The sequence below is a fragment of the Diadema setosum genome, chromosome 16, assembly GCF_964275005.1.
Source record: "Diadema setosum chromosome 16, eeDiaSeto1, whole genome shotgun sequence".
NCBI lineage: Eukaryota > Metazoa > Echinodermata > Echinoidea > Diadematoida > Diadematidae > Diadema > Diadema setosum.
This window is the reverse complement of record NC_092700.1, coordinates 36,636,359-36,653,685: the sequence shown is the minus strand read 5'-3', so window position 1 is coordinate 36,653,685 and position 17,327 is coordinate 36,636,359. Positions and strand designations below refer to the sequence as shown.

General features: G+C 36.4%; 1 protein-coding gene across 1 annotated transcript in view; it reads right to left on the bottom strand.

The window, feature by feature from the left end:
• LOC140239869 (uncharacterized) overlaps window positions 1–17,327 on the bottom strand; it is a 62,085-nt gene that overhangs the window by 27,389 nt on the left and 17,369 nt on the right. Inside the window, exon 13 of the mRNA XM_072319689.1 lies at window positions 16,641–16,718. Coding sequence (XP_072175790.1) covers window positions 16,641–16,718 — 78 coding nt within the window. The remainder of the gene's footprint in view (window positions 1–16,640; window positions 16,719–17,327) is intronic.

The following is a 17,327-nucleotide window of genomic DNA, read 5'->3' as shown; positions in this document are numbered from 1 at the left end:
CAACACAAGTATTACCTTTATAGTTCGATTGATGAACTAGTCTTTTGAATTGATAACCGACATTCGTAATCGTAAGCATACAGTAACAAAATACTGTCAATAACAGTTGGAAAATGCAAACGCTATAATAATAGCGCGAAATACACGAGTAACGATCATCTTCATACATTCTAATTCCCAAGTGATGTCGCTTCGAAAATGACACATGGTTTGACTACTGCTTCAAGCAAAGAAAAGTAAAAGGAATGGGATATACTTCTAATGATAATATCACGCCGTACAAGGCATTCCACTGTATTTGGTAATGTCGGTTACGTTTTTGTGCGCTTTACGTACGGAAAATAAAAGGCAGATTGATGCTATTTAATGCTAACATAACGCATTCAAATGATTTTTTGAAATAGACCGTGTACAATGTAATGTTTTAGTATTCGGTTTGAAACTTTAAATTTGCGAGTCCTTTATAAAGTCATATAGGTTATTACATTATCAATTCAAGCAAAAATTACAGTACTTTAAGGATTCGGATTTGCTCAGAAGATTAACAATGATATCTTTGGCAATAGTTTGCAACAGAGACAATCCGCTTCAATAGATATACAATGTAATTCTGTTTTCACAAATAGAAAGGAAAACGTAAATAAGTCAACTTTATAACTTCAATGAGCTTTCTCACCAACTGAACTTGATTTGATCTGCCGTGCATGATATCGCTGTGTGTTCTATTAATTCTATGATATTGTTTAATTTGATATTGTTTAATTGGCACGCGTGTTTTTTTTTTAATGCAGAATATTTCAGGTAAGTATAATTCATTGAAGCTAATCATGTTTGTACATATGACGTGTTCGTTGTTTTGTATTTTCATTTTTATAATATATCACGTGTCCATTATCTGATTATGACTACGAAAATATGACAACTGTTTAAATGCGGAGTATGTACTGGAACACTAATGTCTCCCACCAGTATAGACAAACTAATTTCTAGTCGTCTATCCCCGCTTGAAATGGAAATGAAATTACACACCAAAAAAAAAAAAAAAAAAGAAGAAAGGAAACGAAGTTCAATTTTCAGTAGATTTCAACTGTTTTGTTTAGTGCCTGATACATATAATGGGCAAAATTCTTTAGCGCATGGTTTAAGCAATCACACAACTTTTGGGAATAAATGTATGTCTTAATGATTGTATCTTATGGAAGAAAACTCATCTCCTTGCCTGAATTTTAGCTTCTTCTTTTTCAAGCTTGCGGGAAAGAAATAGTTGAACATCAATCGCAATCATAAAGAGAAGCCACATCCTTAAAAACAAACACAGGAGTACTGAGACGCACTACGAAATGCTTCCTTTTGTTGGGGGGGGGGGTATTGATTATTCTGAAGGTTCATAGATCACACAATTCATATGGTTCGCTATTAGCTTAGGTTCGTTAAGAAAAAAAAAATAAACAGATAAATGCGTTCCTTTTCCGGTGGTTCCTTTACCCGAAAGTAATCAAGCAATCACTTATTTCAGTATACGATTTGTGAATACAAAACGATACGACGACGGCCTTTAAAGCATTAATTCCGAATATAATTGTAAATATGACTATCGGTCTATACTCAACTTCTCAAATGCAGAAAGATTGCAACTGTAAATGTGGTGTTCTGTAAAAAAAAAAAAAATAGATAAATAAACAAAAATAAAAATAGGTTTAAGCTACAAGTTAATGGTTCTTTATATGCTATGGTATCATAAAAGTGACCGAGAATAAGAAGCACTATAATTTTAAATTAATATGATACAATCATAATTATAAAAAAAAAACATGAAGCTGTTAGGCCTATACATCAACATTTGCTTCTGATACGTATAGTATAAATTATGTGCAGCTTTGGCAAGCGCGATAAAAGCGATAGATAATGTGGACGCAACGCCTATAAGGGAAATGTGCCTAATATGGCGGGAATTCAGAATGTTACGGCTGTATACAGCTGCAGCAAAGCAGGCACGAAAGCAGTCGTTGATGCTCTGCAACATTACGACCATGTGCATTATTAGAGGGTTTTTAGTACACGCAAAGAACACGATCTGAAAAGACGACTATCGTTAATTAACTTCATTAACTTCCTCTATTGATGCTGTCTTTTGAATCCCCGCCTACAATGGGTTCTCAGGTTCTATTCACTCTAGTAGTCCATGGGCCAGGCCAGATATTGGTACCATCTGAGGTGGCAATACCTTTTTGGTGTCATTTTGTTTGTCGGGCATAGATATGCCTATCAAGCTATGATAGCATTTCCAAATGAGTAGCTTAGTCATAGTAAATTAATTTTAAACCAATTTGGTCTCGTTGTTATATCCCTCTACTTCTGAATCGAGACCAACCGCTATACAAAGAAGAGTACTGTCTTCTGTATGTTCACAGGTGTTCTGTTGTAAACGCGGTGCGCTTAGTCTTTATTCAAGGCAGCGAAGGGAATATCCAAGGGTTATGTCTTCACTCCTCCGGTGGCGGGGGCACTCTTGCGAGCAGCCTTCGTAGCCAGTTGCTTGCGAGGAGCCTTGCCTCCAGTCGACTTGCGAGCCGTCTGCTTGGTGCGAGCCATGTTTTCTTCAGGTAACGAGTGGGGAGTTTTTTCGATGCGGAGTTGGGAAGAGAATGAAGATTATGATATCCACGGCGCTTAGTCTAATATTCAAGACGGCGAAGGGAATATCCAAAGCTTATAAAACAGTGTATATCCCTTTATCTAAAAACAACAACAACAACAACAAAGCAATTATTTATCATTTTCCGCTGAAAACGCTACGGTGAAAACGCTAATACCATGCCAATGTCGCTTTATTTCCATTCAAACAATGAAATATTATGCAAAAACAATGTACCGGTACACTACAATACATTATAATTGATAATGTTGTAAATGAACAGAGTGATTTTTGTTTATAATTGATGTATTTGTTGAGAGGGTGGTATAAAAACGGTATAGATAATCCCTTTTATTAGGAACTTTAGATATGATAACGGTACATTGTTCTAGATAAAGACTAAGCGCATTGCACCGCGTGACAGCTGTGGACATCATAACCCTTTGGATATTCCCTTCGCTGCCTTGAATAAAGACTAAGCGCATCGCGTTTACAACAGAACACCTGTGGACATACAGAAGGCAGTGCTCTTTTTTGTATAGTGGTTAGTTTCGATTCAGAAGTATAGGGATATAAAAACGAGACCAAATTGGTTAAAAATTCATTTATTATGACTAGGCTACTCATTTGGAAATGCTATCATAGCTTGATAAGCGTATCTATGTCCGACAAACAAAATGACACCAAAAAGGTTTTGCCACCTCGAGTGGTACCAACAACCCATTTTTCGGGTCTTGGCCCATGGACTATAGGTATTGGTACTTGCTAAACGCATCTCCTTTAGTTTCCATTGACAACAATATGGGAGGAGAATGGAAGCGATCAAGGCCCTCGCTAAAAGACGCTTGTTGTAATACGCATTGCGTGCCTTTCTTTCTTTCTTTCTTTCTACTGTTTCCTATTGTTTGTGAGTTAAAAACTTGCGGCAACTAAGTCACCGCAGCCGACACACAACGCTTACCGACTCATTCATGCGGCGGCAGCGGCACGGACACAAACGCACTTCAGTTTACATTCGGGCTGCCGTATTGGTTAGAATAGTTAATGATAGACCTGTCCTGCCATTGGGTCATTATCTTACACGTCCAAGCTATGCCGTATACGGTAGTGCGTGCGATTGAGCGTAAACGCCGTCGCTAAGCAGGACTGTTGTATTGTTTCGTCTATAGTGAAAGAAACAGGTTGTTAGCTTGAACATAGCCCGAACTTTAAGAGCGATTTTCTCCGTTATTTAGAAAATGGACTGACATCATAAGCGTAGATAATATTCGTTTCTATGATCCATAGGGATGTCCAAATGAGTTGTATTACATATCAGTGTAAAGCTTAGTGTCTGTAGAATTCACATATAGGCATAACTACGATCTCATTTTTTGCGACTTTTGACTCATTCCGACGGAGTGCATCACGTGTGTGGCGCTCCGACAAAATGAGTCATAAGTCGCACGGCGAGTTTTCCCGTAATGAGCCGCAAATGAAGGGGAAGCAGTGCTCGGGTCGAAATTTTTTTATACGGATTTTGATTCCTTGATGTTTTATCTGTTTCTACAGAAAATTTCAGCGTGTAAAAATGAGTACAAGTGTCCCAAATCACAGTTTTTCTGAGACAATTTTTTCGGTTACATTTTTTTCGAACGCTCGCCTTTGCGTTGCGTTTCGCACCTATTGTTCTTGCCCGATTGAGACTCCACCTCCGTTTCTAGGGTGTATGCTAATGAGGCATTGCTCTTGACCCCATTGAAGACAAAACAAAGCATGGTGCGCGCGGCGGTCAAGCGGTGAGGGGTTTAGAATTACGCAATAATAGTGAGCTGACCAAGGCTATCGATTGCATGACCAGCCAGTTTCGTTTGATACATGCCCTCCATTTCATGAAGTGGTGATTGATGTGACGCACAAATCGCGCTGAAAAAAATAATTCCAACGAACGATCACGCAGAATTTATAATACTTTATCTATGAGCTAATACAATGATCATAATAATCGAACTTGAAACCTCTGTATGCGAGTGTGTACTTTTACAACGGTTATTAATTGACCTCATTAATGAATTCATTCAAATAATCATAACTTTCTTTCCCTGGTATGTGCCTTGCTGTTTAAAGTTCATCTCTGGAGATAAAGTAGGGCCTATAAGTTGTCAATTACATGTATTCTCGTTGTTATTAAGTCGACAATTCGTGTGATAATTCGCCAAATTTATGTAATGCATACTATTGTTTCCCTGGTTAATAAAACTTATTGCCCTATTTCTTATGATGGTTTGGGCCGCGACGGCATGGAGAGAAATCGGAAGATAAACATTATTAATGCCCAAATACAATGTAGGTCGTGTTCCCTTTTGAGGATATTCTGACTCTTGTCATCTGTGTATTTTTTTAGAGGTAGGACCTATCTGAGAAAGGGACAGAAAGCTGTGTCGCTACTCAAAAGTGTGCTTCTTCATTTTGTTTTGTTTTTTAATCAGAATGTTTGTAATGATAGCTCTTTGTCGTGTATTGCGTGTAGCTGACATTGTGAGAGGTCAAGTCTGCAAAGAATTTGGCTAACAGCTTTGCGAAGTAGCAGCGCTAATTGCCCATTGAATTGCGTATTCTGAGGAATTTCAAATGAAAGAACTCGGACGACACTGTTCACGCCTTGTATCCGAGTAAACCCCGCATCAACGAAGCCTTAAACAATGAAAGGTAAACTTCCTGCTATCAAGGGGTGGATAAAGACGCAACCAGTATTCTTTCTTCGCCATTGATAGCAGAATCAGTGACTGAATGGAGCAACAGTGTTGGAGGATCGGCATTATGTCTGCTAATTTGTAAAAGAATTTTTCAGTCCCCTTTTGTCTTCAGAACCACAGTCAGGGACGCTAAGTTACCCTATCTCCTACAAGCTGTCGTTACTATCTTAAAACGTGAATTTTATGAAAGGTTAAAAGTGATCGCGGAATCAGTTCTTCTGCGTGACACATGCAGGCTTTTATAATAGCATACCAAGCTTAAATCGTTTACCTGTATAGAAAGGGCGGGGATACACACTTATCGCAATTATCCGGATTTGAGAGTAATACACTCTACTACTTTTCTTCATCTTTCCCTCAACAAAGACCATGGTAATTCAAAACAAACAAACTAACTAACTAACTAACTAACAAACAAGCAGTTGCATTATATCAGAACGTATACAAATTTTTGTGTTTCATGTATGTATAGGTCATCTCTTGATGTATAGTACGCATTTGTTGTCGTTTTTACAGTGTTTCCTAATAAATGCCTATAGCGAAAACCCCACACAACTTTTATCAAGGAGGAAAGGGAACTTACATTTAAATATAACATAGTTTACAGAAATCAGACATGTAAATAAGGCAATCATATACATCCGCACGGCCGATTATAATCTCTTACTTTGATTATCAAACATGATCGCCGGCATTTACGTGCTTTTTTCTAATTTTTTGAACTTTGCCTCATTTTCTCTTTTTTTTTTAAACAACTGCTCGAAACCTTTAAAAATCGTAACACAGTCTGCTAACCCACAACATGATATTCCATTTGATTCGTCACTTATTGTTGGTCGGGTGACGCCAAATGTTGGAATCTCGAGCGATGATACACGGCATTTTGTTTGTTGGTTTTCGTCTCATCGCTCAAAAGAATTTTGACTACGATTACAGAGGTATCATCTACAAGACATAACTGATAGTTTACAGTATAGTGATCATCAATTCAGTAAGGATTTGTCAAGTCATGAATTCACTTTACCCATCATGTCTTTTCGAACTACGACATTGTTTGGGTAACCGCGCCTTTTTGTTCTCATAGTTCAAACTAATGCTTGACATAATCAAAACAAATAATTTTCTTTATATAATTTCTCAAAAGATGGCCTAAGTCAAAACTTTCTACAAAGATTGCATACGGCAATCTTTACTAGCCTGAACAAGTTTTCTAGAGCTATCAGTTCCCCCTATGACGATGATTTCGATTGCGTTTTGAATTTGCATCGAACTACTTTCAAAACAGCTATTACCTTTATAGTTCGATTAATAAACCAGTCTTTTGAATTCATAACCAACATTCGTAATCGTAACCATACAGTAACATAATACTGCATGTCAATAAAAGTTGGAAAATGTAAATGCTATGTCAGTAGCGCAAAATAAATGAGTACCGATTATCTTCATACATTCTAATTCCTAAATGATGTCGCTACGAAAATGACGCATGGTTTGACGACTGCTTCATAGCAAATAAAAGTAAAAAGGAATGGGATATACTTCTAATGATATAGTACCACGCCGTACAATGCATTTCACTGTTGGTAACGTTTGGTTACGTTTCTGTGCGCTTTACGTACGGAAAATAAAATGCAGATTGATGCTATTAACATGCTTACACACAACGCATTCAAAATGTTTTTTGAAATACACCGTGTGCAATACAATATTTTAGTATACGTTTTGAAACTTTGAATTTGCGAGTCCTTTATAAAGTTATAAGCAGGGTTATTACATTATCAAGCAAAAATTTAAGTATTTAGGGATTAGGATTTGCGCAGACGACTAACAGTGCTATATATAGCGATCGTTCGCAACAGAGACAATCCTCTTCATTAGATATACAATGTAATTCTGTCTTCATGAATTGAAAGAGAAACGAAATGAAGTCAACTTTTTAACTTCATGTAGCTTTCTCACCAATTGAACTTGATTTGATCCGCCATGCATGATATTGCTGTGTGTTCTATTAATTCTATCAAATTATCTAATCGGCGTGCTTGTTTTTTATGCAGAATATCACAAGTAAGTTTAATTCATTGAAGTTCATAATGTTTGTACATATGGCGTGTTCGTAGTTTCGTATTTTCATTTTTATAATATATCATTTGTCCATTATCTGATTCTGACCACGAAAATATGGTGACTGTTTAAATGCGGAGCATGTACTGGAAAAATGTAATGTCTCCTGTCAGTATAGACAAACAAATTTCTAGTCTATCCCCGCTTTAAATGGAAATGAAAAAAAAAAAACAAGTTCGACTTTCAGTAGATTTCAACCGTTTTGTATAGTGCCCGATTCATGTAATGGACACAATTGTTTAGCACATAAGCAATCACACAACTTTCGGGAATAGATGTATGTCTTAATGATTGTATCTCATGGAAGAAAACTCGTCTCCTTGCCTGAATTTTAGCTTCTTCCTGTTCAAGCTTGCGTGAAAGAAATAGTTGAACATCAATCGCAATCATTAAGAGAGGCACATCCTTAAAAATAAGCACAGGAGTACTGTTTTCTGTATGTTCCGTAGAGCTGTAAAATGCAGCTCTATGGTATGTTCACAGGTATTCTGTTGTAAACGCGGTGCGCTTAGTCTTTATTCTAGACGGCGAAGGGAATATCCAAAGCTTATATGATACAGTGTATATCCTTTTATCTAAAAACAACAACAACAACAACCAAAAAAAAAAAAAATTCCTCTTGAATTTTACCGTATTTTGCAATTATCTATCATTTTCCGGCAAAAACGCTAGTGTGAAAACGCTAACACCACGCCGATGTCGCTTTATTTTCATCCAACAAAAAAGGATAATGCAAAAACAATGGACCGGTACACTACAATACATTATAATGAATAATATTGTAAATAAATAGAGTGATTTTTGTTTAAAATTGATTTATTTGTTTAGAGGGTAGTATAAAAATAGTATAGATAATCCCTTATATGAGGAACTTTATGATAACGGTACGATATGATAACGGTACATTGGTCCAGATAAAGACTAAGTGCACCGCGTGACAGCTGTGGACATCATAACCCTTTGGATATTCCCTTCGCTGCCTTGAATAAAGACTAAGCGCATCGCGTTTACAACAGAACACCTGTGGACGTACGGAAGACAGTGCTCTTCTTTTTATAGCGGTTAGTTTCGATTCAGAAGTATACATAGGGATATAAAAACGAGACCAAATTGGTAAAAAAAAAAAAATCATTTTTTATGACTAAGCTACTCATTTGGAAATGCTATCATAGCTTGATAAGCATATCTTTGCCCGACAAACAAACTGACACCAAAAAGGTTTTGCCACCTCAGGTGGTACCAACAACCCATTTTTCGGGTCTTGGCCCATGGACTATAAATTGAAGTGTGTTCATGCTACATTTGAAGGGATAGCATATAGCGAAGGGAAAACAAACCTGAATGGCCATCTTCAGGAAGCTGTTTTTTGTTGGCGATTATGAATTACTTAACTATGAAATTGAAATAAAAACATACAGAAAAACGACTGCAAAATCTTTGCATAATGTGCCATTATTTATAATCAAGTTTCCATTATTTTTCTTTTATGATACATTTCCTTCGATTAGTGCTCCTTTATTCTTTCCCATTACATTTCATCACTTTCCTTTCCAGCTATCCACTTCATTCCCGCCTACAAACGTATACAGATATTTTGCCCGTATATACAATCTCAAAAGATATTGCAATAACATAGATAGGCAAACCTGACCGGATGTAACATTACATTTCGATTGCTAAAGTATGATCGGATTACCATCCATCAAAAAGAATTTAGAAGACCATCATATTTCTCTCTCCCCCCCCCCCACCCTCTTTGATCTCTCTCCCTCTCTTTCCAGTTATCCAATTCTTTGATTGAATAATATCATTAGTGAAGATCACTTCTCGATGATGCTTTGCCTGTATTATATATATATATATATATATATATATATATATATATATATATATATATATATATACATATATATATATATATATGCAAAAATATCTAATATATGTACATTCATCAAACAACATTTAGAAGACCAGCCTATTTTTTCCCTCTCTCTTTCTCTCCCTTTCAATCTTTCTTCTCATCGCATAGATTCCAGTGTTTCGCCTGAAGACCGGAAGACCTCATAAATGTTCTATCAAATATACAAATTCCACAAAACAATAGTCTTTCCGGTTAGTGATGAGTTTTCATTATAATAATATTGTAACAAATAACTTCTGTCTTATCACTATGTGAAATCTTATTTCATGTGATTCGTAATGAGCAATACTTCTTGGCAGTAGAGTTTTAAGTCAATTATAACATTGTACATACAATTGGCAGCGTTTAACCCCTACTGTTGAATCACAAATGTGCTCGTTGATCTCTTTTATTTATCCCATGGAAACCTTAAGTCATATCTGTAGGCAGACATAATGGATAATTCCAGAAAGCAAACTTCTTATACAAAAAAAAAAGAAGAAACTTCTGTGTGGATGGCAGGTACCGCAATAGCATGGATTTTTTCAGATTTAGTTATCATAAGTTGTCAAAGAAAGCAAGAAAGATGCAATGATTTATTTGAATATTGAAAATCCCATCAGGCTCTTGTCAACATTATGAAAGGGATAATTGCTGAAACAAAACCGAGAAACTAACTCAAATGAAAGATTGGTCTGCGAAACTCAACTTCGATGTTGCTTGAAGTTGTTTTTTTCCTTTCTCTCATACCTATGAATGACAGTCTGATTATGTCATTTACAGGTCGTTCAAATAATCTACTTGGCCAACAAACCAAATAGAGGATATTCTGTATAACATTCATGCAACGCAAGAGCCGATGGTTATTGCCTTTATGGGGTCCTATATATTCATCATGGTGAAACACAGCCTAACATATGCGAATGTTTTACGCAAGAACACTTTGAATAGACCAGGTGGCCAGAGTATCAGGTTACATTGTACCTCATTGAATAGACAGGATGTTGATATAAAGACATTCCTGGACGCGCTCGTAGAAAAGTCGGGGATTATGAGCATAATAAAGAAGTTCAAAGGCCGATTACAGACGGTCTCTTTTTTTCTGCACCGGTCCATAGAATGCATTTGCCTTCGTAGAAAGCGCTCCAAATTTGTGAAGAGTGATTCAATTTTGTGAGAGATGGACCTGTGATAACCCATCGCTTCAATTGAACACTTTGTTTAGGAGCAAGGTATTTTGGGCAATAAAAGCATGAAATGTTCTTGTCTTATCTCATGTGTATCGATGAAATCAAATGTTTTCATGCTGCTATTGAAGTGGTTTATTCACTTATCGTGCCAGCGTAACATATATATATATATATATATATATATATATATATATATATATATATATATATATATATATATATATATATGCATTTAGGTAGGACTACATTTTTTCATTCCATTAGACTTCGCGCACTCATGCACATTGTAGCATTTTCATATTCATTAACGATTGCAGCAAATGCTCTTTTCCTTTATACATTATGCTTAATGAATGAGATTAGTTCTTCATTTCTTTCTTGTCTTTTATCGGGGGATGACTGGTACTGTATAAACAATTAAACAAATATTGATTTACACTCATGACATAAGAGAAGAACAATTCAGCAAAATTAGCCGTCTGTTATGAGAGATTGAAGAATGCCAGGAGAAATGTTGTTTATTTCAACAAAGATATTGCCTTTTCCTTATTTTCTCAAGTGATGTAATAATTTTAGGCCTTCAAGCCTGTGTGGCTTGTGCTTGTCATACTTCTATGATCATGTCGGCTTCTTCTACAGCTGCTGGAGTATACGCGATGGCCAGCCTTTTTTGTTGTTGCTAAATTGAATTAACTTCTGCGTCGAATTCGGGAATGGTCACCTGCGACCCTGTTTGAAAAGACGCTCTCTCACATGGAGACGAATCTGAATTGTCTACGGGCATTCTAATTTGAATACGTTTTTTTTTTTTGAAGTGATAGGATATAGTGAGAGGAAACTGAGATTGAATTATGAACATATTCATGGCGCTATCTTTTTTTCTTTTATTTTGTCGACGAGTTTGAATTACATAACTGTAAAATTAGAAAACAAACGTACACACACACACACACAGAAAAAAAAAATGACTATGAAATCTTCGCATAATGTTAACCCATTTTGAACACTCGAATATGCCATTTTCTCTTCCTTTGTAATACATTTGCCTCGATTCGTGCTCCTTCATTTTTATCTCATTGCATCACATTACTTTCCTTTCCAGCTATCCACTATGTCTTCTTTATTCTCATCATCTTCAATTAGTCGTCTAGATTGAATATCCTCATCGATGGTGGCGATCACTTATCCAAGATACTTTGCCAGTATTATTATGTATAATCTAATAAGATATCACCATAACACAGATTATAGGCAAACCTAGCCGTGTATAATATTTCATTTCGTTTGCAAAAGTGTGTTAAGATTACCATTCATCGAACAAAATTTAGAAGACCAGCCTATTTTATTTTTCTCTCTCTATCTCTCAATCTTTCTTCTTATCGCATAGACTCCGATGTTTCATATGCAGACCGGAAGAGCTTATAAATGTTCCGTCAACTGACTTGAACATGTGTTTTATAAGATCATATAGTTGTAAGTGAATATATTATATATATATATATTCTCCACCCTTTCTCATGTCTCTCTCTCTCTCTCTCTCTCACACACACACACACACACACATAGACAAAACAATAATCTATCCCGTTTGCTGATGACTTTTATCATATATATCATATCACAGTGATATGATATATTACACAGTGATAATCACTGTGTAAGATTTAATCTCACTTGATGTGTAGTGAACAATATCTCATCCCGACATTACGGTGTATATGCATGTAGGGTTGTAAGTGAATCGTGATTGCACATAAACTTTGCAACATTAAACCCGACAGGAAACCTACAAATGCGCTCGTTGATCTCCTTTATTGATCCCATGGAAACCTAAGTCATATAATTATGGTCGAAATCTGGAGGCAGTCATGATAGATAAATTCAAAAAGAAAACGTCTCTATACAAAAAAAAAAAAAAAATAGATAAATAAATAAATAAATCGTGGATTTCACAGGTTTAGTCATCATTAGTTGTCAAAGATTGCGAGAAAGGTGCAATGATTTAATTGAATATTGAACATCCCATCAGGCTTTTGTCAACATTATAAAAATTGTTGAAACAAAACCGAGAAACCAACTCAAATGGAAGATTAGTTCGCGAAACTCAACTTCGATGTTGCTTGAAGTTGTTGTTTGTTTTTCTGTCATACTTATGAATGACAGCCTGCTTATAAGATCGTTAAAAGAATCTATGTACTTGACCAACGAACCAAATGGAGGATCCCTGTATAGCATTCATACAACGCAAGAGCCGATATTGCTACTATGGGGTCCTATATATTCATCATGGTGAAACACAGCCTAACATAATTACGCGCGTGTATTACGCAAGAATACTTTGAATAGACCAGGTGGCCAGAGTATCAGGTTACATTGTACCTCCATGAATAGTCAGAATGTTGATACAAAAACATCCCTGGACGCGCTAGTAGCCGCCATCTGAAAAGTCGGGGATTATGAGCATAATAGAGATGTTCAAAGGCCGATTACAGACAGCCAGTTTTTTCTGCACCGGTCCATCGAATACATTACAATGAGGTGCTTCGTATGTATTATGTAACCTTTTTTACGGACCCCAATGATTTAATGGTTGTTGGGAATCGAATGTGCAAGTTCTCATGTGGTTGTTACCAACATTTATCATAGCATTTATACTTCGACAATGACATACGCTGCAATAAAGCGAGAAACAAGACATATGGCAGAAGTTTTTTGTTCTTTTCTATCTCTTTCTCTCATACGCTTAGCATTCACGGGAAATTGTATATAAAAATTACGATGTTTGATATTTTGATGCTTGCAGCATTTTCAAAGAAACCTTGGGATAACTAGACCGGTGGTGTAATGTAAAACATTTTCTTGAATAAAGAAACGATTCAATCAATATCTATATATATTTATGTATATATATATATATATATATATATATATATATATATATAAATGTATGTTTATATTTCTTAATCTATGTATATGTATATATATATTTTGCCAAGATTACAAACCTATCGAGACGGAAACTGTTAATATACCGACCTATCCTGCAGCGACGATGGGTTTTTTTTTTTATCTCCTGCTTACGACAATGTGTATAAGCTCTACATATATTTCAAGGCTTTGGGGGAATATCAGAAAGGACAAAGAATGTGTGTGTGTGTGTGTGTGTGTGTTTTTTTTTTAAGAGAGGCAAAAATAGTAAAAATACTAATACACCATACTGATAATGTAACAATATGGAACATCTACAATGTACATTTATTATTACCTTTTGAGTGATCATCAACATCATCATCATCATCATCAACAAATGGTTCCCTTGATGTAATTATACAATAGCTTTTCTCTGTTGTTGTTAATTGTCATTATTACCATAATTATTTCTACACTGTTCAAGTTATCGAGTGATAAAGACACACATACAACCACACAATTTTTCTAATTTCTTTGCAAGGAGAGATACATGTACACACGGTGATGGTACTCCATATTCTTAGAAAGATTGCAAGTGATCTCTGCAATGTAGAAAATCGTCCATTTTTGGACAGGCATGAGTGTTTACATGTAATACGCAGTTGCACAGACTTGTAAGGGCTTTCATTGAACATTGTACAGTGTGTACATCGTATCGTCTTCTCGCGATCGCTTGCAGGCACACAGGCATGGGCACGGATCCACAGACATGGACACGCAGGCGCACACATAGTCATGAGCACACACTTACAAAGGGGATATTATTATTTACAATGCATGCACGCACGGCCTCCAATGGATTCGCACGCAGGATGCTAGTCCACTGCCTAGACTGCCTTCGTATACCGCCAATGAGGGCGTATATGAGAGAGTGAAAAAAAAAGATAAGAGTCCCGTGTCGGGACTAGCAGGATGCTAGATTCGCACGGACTCGCACGGTAGCGTGCCAGCACCACGCACGGTACCGTGCCAACACCTCGCACGGTAGCGTGCCAGATGGTCCGCACTCGACGGTGGCACGCAGCCGCACGGAGGCGCACTGACTGGCACGCAGCCGCACGGAGGCGCACGAGGTCGCACAGGGTCGCACGGGGGCGTACAGAAGCGCACGCACCCGCACGAGGCCGTATGAAATGGCACGGAGCCGCACGCACCCGTGCGAAACCGCACGCAGCCGCACGAAGCAGCCCCGTGCGCATTGCGTGCGGGAGTAACATAACTTAATGGTCTGACTGTATATATATATACATTCATAAAGACTAAAATATAAGAAGATATCATTATTCTTCTCATCAAACCGTAACTGAGACGGTTTAGTCTGGAAATATTTTTATTTTATCTATTTTTCACACTTTTTATATTTAACAATACTTAACATCGATTATACTTCTTCAAATTTTTACATTCTTTGTTTCTATCCCTAACTCACATTTTAGAACTATTTGGAAGCACTAATGCTGGGTTTTTATTTCAGCTGCAAATGGTAAATTATGCCTTTAATGTGAATGTCTTTGATGTAAATTTCTCCCTTGTATGGGTATGACAGTATTATATATTCAAATAGTTGTCTTTTTATGAGATATTTAGACATAAGATTAACAATCATCGACTTAAAAGTTTTATATCAAATAACATTTATATTTCCAGGAGTAGCTGACCATAACAGACAACTTTTTTTTTTTTTATTATTATAGCAGAACACAGAATCTGATGTTGGATGGATTATTTCGACAAGAAGTAGGCCCTACTTATTCAAACGTGCCACAAGTGACAAAGGGTAAGCTGTTTTACTGTCAATTGATCGGGTAATTTCCTAATGCATTATTTTTCATGATTATCACACATTAGTCCACTCTTTTTTCAGCTAAATCAAAGTTTGATAGAATTTTTGATTTATCAGTTTGGTCAGTGTAACGGCAAAATGTAAGGCATGCAAAATGTTAGGTAAACCTTGGCGGGAAATGATCTCTGCAAAACACAAACGAGAACCGACCTTTTATAAGTTTAGGTTGATACACTAATGCAATAGTTTAATTAGATATTTTGTTCAATTCCTCTTGAGCGAACTCACAGATAAACGAATCTGTGAGTTCAATCATCGTAACGTCAACACGTTGAAGATGCTGGATTATACGTAAACCTTGGCGTGAAATGAAACCGTCTTTGCAACAAAAACGAGAACCGACTTTGACTTCATAACCTAAACATTGGTAATTAAAGGATGTGTACAATTCTGGTCGAGGTGAGGATTTAGCTTTTAACGTTTTGCGAGATATTCAGAACCCACTCTATGAGATGTCAAAGAGCATGCAATTCTAAGGGGTATCAAAAGCTTATTTTATGAAAATCGGTTTTGGAATGGCTGAGATATCCAAAAACTAGGTGAAACAAAGAGATTAAAATGAAAGGCGTGGCCTGTCGCCTTATATCATTATCACCTTTTTTTGGATATCTCAGCCATTTGAAAACCAATTTTCATAAACGTTAAATTCTTCTTAAAATTACATGCTCCTTCATATTTCTTAAGAGGTTTCTCATTATCTTACTTAGGAATGTTCAAAACATGAATCCCCACCTTAACCAGTACTGTACAGTCCTTTTAAAACTTTGCGTTGAAAGTCACCGGCCTTTTCATATCAAAACTGTTTCTTAGTCACTAAAAACCTATTCTCTTGTTCAGAGAGAACTTATGCTTTCTCTTTCGCGAAAACAAGGTAACCTGTTAAGATAACAAGTGAAACCAATAAACAGGTAAAATTACTCAACCAGTAAAACAGTTTAAATCCTTTGTTGTAAGCAGAACATTGAAGGCAGTTTTTGCCATACATAGTAATCTAATAGGCCTTATCTAAAATGTGTTGGAGACTGTAATGATGCATGAAGGAAACCATTGTTACTATCTGTTTTACTTCTTGCAACATTTCATATCATAGCTTTATACCAAAAAGGATGAAAAGATAACTTAGATTATAGAAGATTGAATTGAAAAATTTGACATCATTTGATTGTTCGTGGATAATCACACAAGTTATTTTAGGTGAACTTCATGAAATACTGATGGTAGTGTGAAACAAAGTGAAAAGTCTTACATGGTGTCCAGGTTGACTAATCCGTCAAATATATCAGGATAGAGCAGAAGGGGAGAAGGTGGACGTGCCAAGATATATCTTTGTTGAGAGAAAGATACCAAAAAGGATGGAACATTTATTGACATCTACAAATATTCGTTTCAAAGAAACATGTGGAACGCGTAATAATACATACATACCTTATTATCATTCGTATTGTTGACAAAAAACAAACAAAAAAACTATTGAACCTTTGTCGAGAAGCTACCGTAATGGAGAACACAATGCAACATTTTACCTTTTATTCTTTTTTAAGCAGTACCCGCTGCATGCTATAAGGATTAGAACCAACACTTGTTGTCGGACGAAAGCTCGGTGGTCTAGTGAAGATGACGCCTGTCCGGTGATCAGGAGGTCGTAGGTTCGAATCCTGCTCGAGTATGTACGCCCGTGATTTTTTATTTTATTTTATCATGGCTACTACTTAAAAACACTGATCAGTTCAGTGCTTATTTACGTCGATGTAGGGCAATTTGTCAACCAGTTGCAACATTTTACTTGCATATAATTACATTAAAGGCATACTTGTACCGTGGATTTACGGTTGCCAATGACACCTTACAGCAAAATGAATGGATGGGACTTGCACAGCTGCATGGATTCTGTCAGCTGATACGAATTTAGATCAATAATGGCGTTTAGATGCTT